The sequence below is a fragment of the Xenopus laevis genome, chromosome 2S (genome assembly GCF_017654675.1).
Source record: "Xenopus laevis strain J_2021 chromosome 2S, Xenopus_laevis_v10.1, whole genome shotgun sequence".
Lineage (NCBI taxonomy): Eukaryota > Metazoa > Chordata > Amphibia > Anura > Pipidae > Xenopus > Xenopus laevis.
This window is the reverse complement of record NC_054374.1, coordinates 48,173,035-48,180,720: the sequence shown is the minus strand read 5'-3', so window position 1 is coordinate 48,180,720 and position 7,686 is coordinate 48,173,035. Positions and strand designations below refer to the sequence as shown.

The 7,686-nt window shown below is 36.3% G+C and overlaps 1 protein-coding gene across 3 annotated transcripts in view; it reads right to left on the bottom strand.

The window, feature by feature from the left end:
* Positions 1-4,692: 4,692 nt before the first annotated feature.
* ndp.S (Norrie disease (pseudoglioma) S homeolog) overlaps positions 4,693-7,686 on the bottom strand; it is a 66,866-nt gene continuing 63,872 nt past the window's right edge. For 2 of the 3 annotated variants that reach the window (XM_041582942.1, XM_018247968.2), the window contains exon 3: positions 4,693-5,725. In XM_041582942.1, the coding sequence (XP_041438876.1) occupies positions 5,498-5,725 (228 nt within the window). In that variant the 3' untranslated portion in view covers positions 4,693-5,497. 3 annotated transcript variants of the gene reach the window in all.

Below are 7,686 nucleotides of genomic sequence, written 5' to 3'. Positions count from 1 at the left end.
CTAAATAGTCGGCTAAACATGTCTGAAAATGTTTGATATAGGGATTTGAATTTGCTAAATGAAATGAGCAAACTGCTTATGAATGCTGTGAATTCCAAAAAATCCAGGATTGCTATCAGTCCAGTGAGAAATCCTCCTACAGAAAAATAATTGTGGTCTGCGGTTGTGTAAGCCCTACTGCAATTTGGGCTTCTTTGAGAGGGAGTGCCCTGAATTCTAGTATTAATTAGAGCACTGAGAGCCTAGGTCAGCAGTTCCCCAAGAGGCCTAAATGTGGTGGATGGGGGCCCAGTCTGAAAAAGAAGTAAAGTGATATTTGGGAATGTATGCTTGGATATCCCTGAAACTATAGCAGGGACTCAGGGTCATTATTATGACCTGGTTTTCACCTTTCTGTAACCTTGTTATAGCCTAACAGAGTTTAAGCCAAATGCTTAATAATAATAAGAAGAAGAAGAAGAAGAAGAAGAAGAAGAAGAAGGAACCTGACCCCCAAAAGTCTTAAAACTATTAGGTTGATGATGGAACTTTTTTCATGATGTAGGCCTATAACCCTATTGAAGAAATGTTTGAGGACCATTACTTTAAATTAGGTGGTCAGTTTTCACCAAAGAATACACATAAGCTAACTTGGTAAAAAACTGTAACTTTTTTTTTTACTTTACAACAAGAAATTAAGGAAAAACTAAACTCCCCAATAAGAAAATCCCCTAAATATTACCCTAGGTAGTACCCCCTCATCCTGCTCCCCTGCATAGTTCTCTTAGGGGCAATTTCAGGGTAACTAACTATGCAGGGAGAAGTTGGGAGGGGGGACAACCTAGGGTAGTAGGTAGAGGATTTACTTATTGGGGGTTTATTTCGCCTTTAAAGAAAAAATATTGAAAGCGAAAGAAAAAGGAGGAGGAAAAGATAGGTGTCCTGGTGTAGAATTAAACATTCTCAGAGTCTGCAATGTTCAAATAGCATCTGGAGCTGCTGCATAGTGGGATCAGCCAACCAGGTGCCCCATACCTTATCAAACGTATTCAGGCAGTAAGTAATTTTATGCATGGGGAGAACATCAGCTACCTTCTACTGTGCGGGAGTTGGGAAGGTGGACAGCCTCCTCCAAAACTCTATTGCCTTTATTGCATAAAAGATCAGTATTCTTAGAAGAATATGTTGCTTCTGTCCTGGCTATGTTTATCACCAACCCAAGGAGGAACTCTTCGGGCAATTCAAAAACTATATAAATAGACACAGCACCAGAAAATCCACCATATCACCCCAGAACCCATGAATGTTAGGACCAGGCCCGAATTTGTGGTGTGGCCACAAAGGCCTGGGCCTAGGGCGGCAAATTATTAGGGGCAGCATGCTGCCCGGTCTCTTGCTGAGGAGCACCAGTGCTCCGGCGCTTGCACTTGCTAGAGGTGCGGGAGTGCGTGGTGCTTCTGCAATACAAATCCAGCCCTGGTTAGGACATGCCCTGAAGACATGGAAAATGTCCTGGGGTTTCTCCACGTTTGAAACATATTAAGTATTATTACTCCAAATGTCAGAGGGAAGGTATGTATGTGTAACTTCAACCTAATCATCTAAATCTATGTCAGTGTGCCTTCAATCCATTTTGTTGACCAGGCTGCAAAAGATTTACCTCTGTACAGTAGAACCCCCATTTTATGTTTTTAAGGGCACCAGGAAAACATTGTAAAATCTGGAAAATGTAAAATCAGGGAAATTTGTTAAAGCAACTTTTTCTTCAAGTTCTGAAAGGATGTACGCACACAAGTCAGTTTTATTTGAGATACAATATTTAATGCTTTAACAACAAGGGTTAAGCATTGCAGCATTAACTGACAGAGAGGCCTTGCTCCATAGTATAACAGCATTACAGCATTAATGTTATACTATGGAGTAAGGCCTCTCTGTCAGTCATATGCACAACCTAAAGTTGGTGCAGAACTTTTTGAGGGGCAAACTAATTAGAATTGACTATTTACATGGCAAAATATACATCTGGTTATTATGTTAAATCTTACTAATAATAACACTAATAACATTCACAGAGGACAAACAGCAATTTTTGGGAACATCAAGACAGCATTTTTAATGTAAAATATGAGAAAACTTTACTTAAAATCAGGTAAATGCATCCCTTGAAATGCACTATAAATTGGTGGGACCACGAATAAAAAATTTAAAATGAAGGAAAACTTAAAAACAGGGTACTTAAAATTGAGGCTCCACTGTAGTTGTTAAGCAGGGAGTAGATATGGGAATTTAAAATGTGTACAGTATGTCATTAAAAGATGTTTATGGAGTTCATGGGAACACTGAATGACATTACAGTGCCTTATAGGGTCGCAGTTGGCAAGCCAGCAAAAATGTTAACCCTAATGTGGGTTATTGGGATGAAGTCCATCTTTTCAACTGGTCCCAAAGAGGATACCTGCTTACACTTACTGCTTACGCTTCATTCTCCTTATTTGCTGGATGCAGTTGGAGGGAAGTCACTGGCAAAGTCTAATTTAATCAACCAAACTAATGCGCAAGTAACCCATGGATATAAAATAAACAGGTTTTTAAATAATGCAAACGTCACACTGCATTGCACTATTGTTATACTGATTTCTTCCAATGATATAGACTTATGGAGTATCTATAAATTGAAAAATACTGCCCTTTAATAAAGACATTCCACAAACTTTTTGTGGGTTGATGTTTAAGAAAAAACATTTTTCCTTTAATAAGCTTATGAATTGGAAGGCTTCATTATAACTAAAGGAGGTGGACAGCTGGAACATTTAAAAATAAAACCAGATGTTTATAAAAAAAAAAAAAAAGCACACACACAAAAAGACAAAGTTATTCAGCCTACAGAAAAAGGAACATAAGTAACCCATAGAGGCCCTCAGCTTTGTGGCTAATGGAAAAAGTGGTGAATAAACTTGAAAATCCATGTCATTGAGAAGAATGTATGCACTCTGTAATCTGCAGTCTAACCAGTTAGATAATTATCATCAATATAATGAGATGTGATTTGTGTAAAAGACAGAGGATGGTTACATGACTGAATAACAGTAGTTTGTCATTACATAATTAAAAATAAAGGCATACCGTAACTCCTGAGGTACTTAACAACTCAAAGTATGGCCCCATAGCTTTTTCTTTGGTCCTTTATTAAAAGCTTCTGGATGCACAAGTTACAGTGAGTTTGTTTTTATGGCTGCTGTGCATGGAAATGGTGAATTTCATGGTACATTTTTATAGAAAGGCAGACATATGTGTTGCACACATAGAGCATTCCATTCCACCCACCTACTTGATTCGTTGAATGCTTCTGAGTACCATTTTGACTTTTGAGGAAACTGTGACCTTCGAGCTATACCTTGATTCTAGCATGCAACAGCTGTTTCCATGCGCAGAAATGAAAATGGAGTGTCCACTATGCCAATATTTGGTTCATACAATATGCATATTATAACAATAATAAATTTGAATGCAATTATAAAGCTATGTGATGCAAAATTCAGATATGTTCTATAAGGAATGCTTCTTCATGTACCTTAAATAGAAAATAAAATGCCTGCTTACAGAAAGTGATAGTGACAAATATACTGGTGGGGCGTTCTCAGCACCATCTTGTACCAATAAATTGCTTACACTGTTCTATTACTGTATATGAGGAGCACTTCTGGCAAGGACACTGATGTTATACAACCCAAAAAATGGCCAGCACACCTGATCAACTTCCGTATATTATATATATATATATATATATATATATATATATATATATATATATATATATATATATATATAGATATAGATATAGATATAGATATAGATATAGATATAGATATAGATATAGATATAGATATAGATATAGATATTCATCAAATAAAGTTGAAAAAACTATAGCATTGCCTATAGCCTTCTATTAGATTTAACATCCCAGACCAGTCACTTTCTTGTTTCCTGGAATAATGAACAGTAAGAGGGTTATTTATTAAAGTCCAAATGCCAAAAACTCAAAAAATTCAAGTCTTTTACTATAAAATCCAATTTTTTAGTGGGGAAAAAACCCCAAATTTTTCAAGATTTATGATACCTCGAGGATGGAAAAAGTCAGAATCCAAACTATCTCAGACCCGCCGAGGTTGTCTATAACTCAATGGGAGAGTTCACTATCCTATTTGGAAGTTTCTGTGGTCTGTGCTGGAATTAGTCTGAAAATCTGACTCATTCAGGCTTTTCGGGCAAAAATCCAAATTCTGTCATTTTTGGAAAAAGTCTGAAAATATCATACCATTTGTTTATTGCTTGATTTTGTTTGAGTTTGTCTCCAATCCATTTAAATCGTGCTTTTCTAATAACCTGTCGCCTCAGGCAGCAGCGCCCCACTAGGTACCAGGGGCAGCAAAAATGCCACTCCACTCCACTTTAAGAGCTGAATTTCCGGATTTCAAACCGGAAATTCGGCTCTTCTAGCGCAGAGAGCGTAGTTAGGCTCTCTGCGCTAGCATACTGGCTCTCTCTGCCACCCTCGTGGACCCCCTGGACCCCCTCAAGCGCAAAAAGGTAAAAGCACAGGGGGGGAGGGGCAGCAACTGCCGCTGCCTCAGGCAGCGGAGGGGCCAGGATCGCCCCTGATCTAGCTGGTGAATACAGTAGGCCAGAACTGCTCTGACACAAGCCAACTGCTCATATCTCAATAATGAAAAACAAAAATAGCATTGTTTTTTGACAACTACTAAATACTTTTACAGTAATAGAACCATTCTGGGATGATTTAAAAGTAACATGAAGTTTAATGCTATAATAAAATCTTCAACACACATTGGGAAAAATTCATTACAGGAAAAATGTTAATCTTTTGTGAGCAGGGCCCTCTGATTCTATTTTTTTCTTATTTATTTTTTTTAAATGTTTGTTAAATTATTCAAAGACCCTGTTATTTATATATTAATGTAAAGCATGAGTAGCTTATGCATAAAATCATAATACAAACACTTCAAACATCAGCCAAAGACTGGATATGTCATTAAAGAAAAGTTTTATAGATAATAGATTTAAATAATATCTTTTATTATTCTGTTGTCAGCCCATCATTCTACATTTAAATCCATGGTGATGAACAAACCTTGCCTTTAGTTTGCACTATTCCATCATGTACTACAAGACAATATTAAAACAGGGAAACAAGATCTTCTGAGAGTTCCATGCCTGTGATCAAGCAGGTAGCAGGAAAAAAGCCAAAATATAGGTTGTCATCTCCTATATAGAGTGGAGTGTACAAAGTCTGATGCTGTAAAACACAGAAACAATATATATATATCTGTATATATATAAAATAAAAAAACAGCAACAGATATTCATTCCTCATAACCAAATGCCAGGCATCTGCAGATTTCCTGCTAAAGTTTGTAATCAATACATAAAAAAATATATTACAAATATTTTGTGAACTGTCTTCTCATTTTTCAGACCTTGGCTAGTTGTCTTTATGTCTCTATGAATTGCACTCTTCACAATGACAAGAGAGTATATATCTGTAGGTGGCAGTCATCCTTCTGCCCCCAGAGCAACGCAAGCGAATGGCTTTCAGCTTAGAAGTCTGAGGCCTGCAGCAATGGCAGGTGGAGCGAAACGGCTGCTTCAAGACTGTACTGAAGGAAACAAGTGGATCTGAGCGAGAAGTCTGGCTGCAGCGTCCTTCACAGCGAGCTAGCAGTACCATCTATAGGAAAGCAGAAAAAGAAAAACGTATTAAGCACTTCTTAGGCACCACAGTTAAGTGAGGACAGAACATAACATAACATCATTCTGCCCCCAGAGCAAAGTTTACATATGGTCTAGAAACCCATAGCAACCAATTAGCAGTTACTGGTAAAGAAAAAAAGTCTTTGAAATGCATGGCTTACATTTAGGGGGTTATTTATTAAATTCAGAATGTTAAAAACTCAAAAAAATCGAGTTCTTTTTACTATAAAATCAGAATTCTTAGTGGTAAAAAGCGACCTTTTCGGGATTTATTAAACCTGATGCTGCAAAAAGTCAGAATCCGAAAATCCGGCATCTCAGATCTGCTGAGGTTGTATATAAGTCAATGGTAGAGGTCCCTATCTTATTTGGAAGTTTCTGAGGTCTGCGCTGGAATTAGCCCGAAAAAAAAATCCAAAAAATTCGGGCTTTTCAGGAAAACGTCTGAGAAAATGGAGCAATTCGGGAAAAAACTCTGGGTTGCTATGGAGTTGGTCCCGATCTGATTAAATCATACTTTTTTAATAATAAATAAAGTCCAATCGATTCTAGTTTGGTCTGACTTTTTTTTTTTTTAAATACTACTTTTGATAAATAAGGTCTTTCGTATACTTATGTTACTTAGCTGCTGTATGAGCTAGCAATAAACCTTTGGATTTTTTTTCTTTGCTTTATTTAGTATGGCTGCTGTAATCTAAAGCATAACGCATCACACATACACACTAATATAGTATGTAATAACGTGCAAGTCTGTTCCAAGGATAGTAACCTACAGCAACCAATCGGATGCTTGCTTTTAAACAGATAATCCTACCTGATTATTGATATGGGTCATTAGAACTAGCAAAACCATAACCATAATATATAGCCCCTAACAATCATTTCCATTGTACAGTTTTGGGATCAATTATCTGGGAACCCTTTATCCAAAAAGCTCTGAATTACAGGAAGGCCATCTCCTAAAGACATAATTAAATAATTTAAATTGTTATAATTATTTCCTTTTTCTCTGAAATAATAAAAAATTAAATTGTACTTGATCCCAATTAACATATAGTTAATCCTTATATTGGAGGCAAAACAATTTAATTTATTATGTTTAAATTATTTTTAGCAGACTTAAGAAATGGAGATCCAAATTACAGAAATGTAACCCCATGTCCCAAGCATTCTGGATAACAGGTCCCATTCCTGCATTTTATTTTGTATTTCATACTATAGTGATAACCATGATAAACAGGAAGTCTATTCCAAACACAGGACTATAATATTGGAAATTCACATTTTATGTGGATTTGGAAATAAAATCTGCAGTATGTGCTGTTTAAATTATGACTGATTTTCTAACCCCTGCACATGAACATAACCTCTGTCTGGAAAGTTTTTACTCATATCAATGACTGACATGCGGTATTTATGACCCGGCAATTGTTTAACCTCTCTATTGTGCTGCAATAACATTACGTCAGTAGACCAGCCTAGAAAACTATGAAGCAGCACAAACTGTACACAGGAAGAATTCTCAGTAGCACACATTTCAAAAATGGTTTTGTCCTTGAACATTAGGAAAAGGAAGCTTATCATCAAAATCTTTAATATCCAATATTATTTTTACTATTTTTCATAGTACACGCAAATGTAGATAAATGTATTATGCTGTATTGTTTGGAGCCATTTCATTACATTGCTTATATTTAATTATAAGACTATTTAAAGGGATTATGTCATGCCTTTTATAGTATGGTTTTTATTTCTAAATGACGCTGTTTACTTTACTAAAAATTCACTCCACCATATAAAATGTTATTCCTGAACCAATAAGTATTTTTTTTGCTGTAATGTTGGCCATCTCAGGGCATTGTGTCTGATTATGTGCTTTTAGAAAGAGCCAGCACTACTGCTTTAGATAACCTATTGTTTCTCCTCCTCAGAGTAACT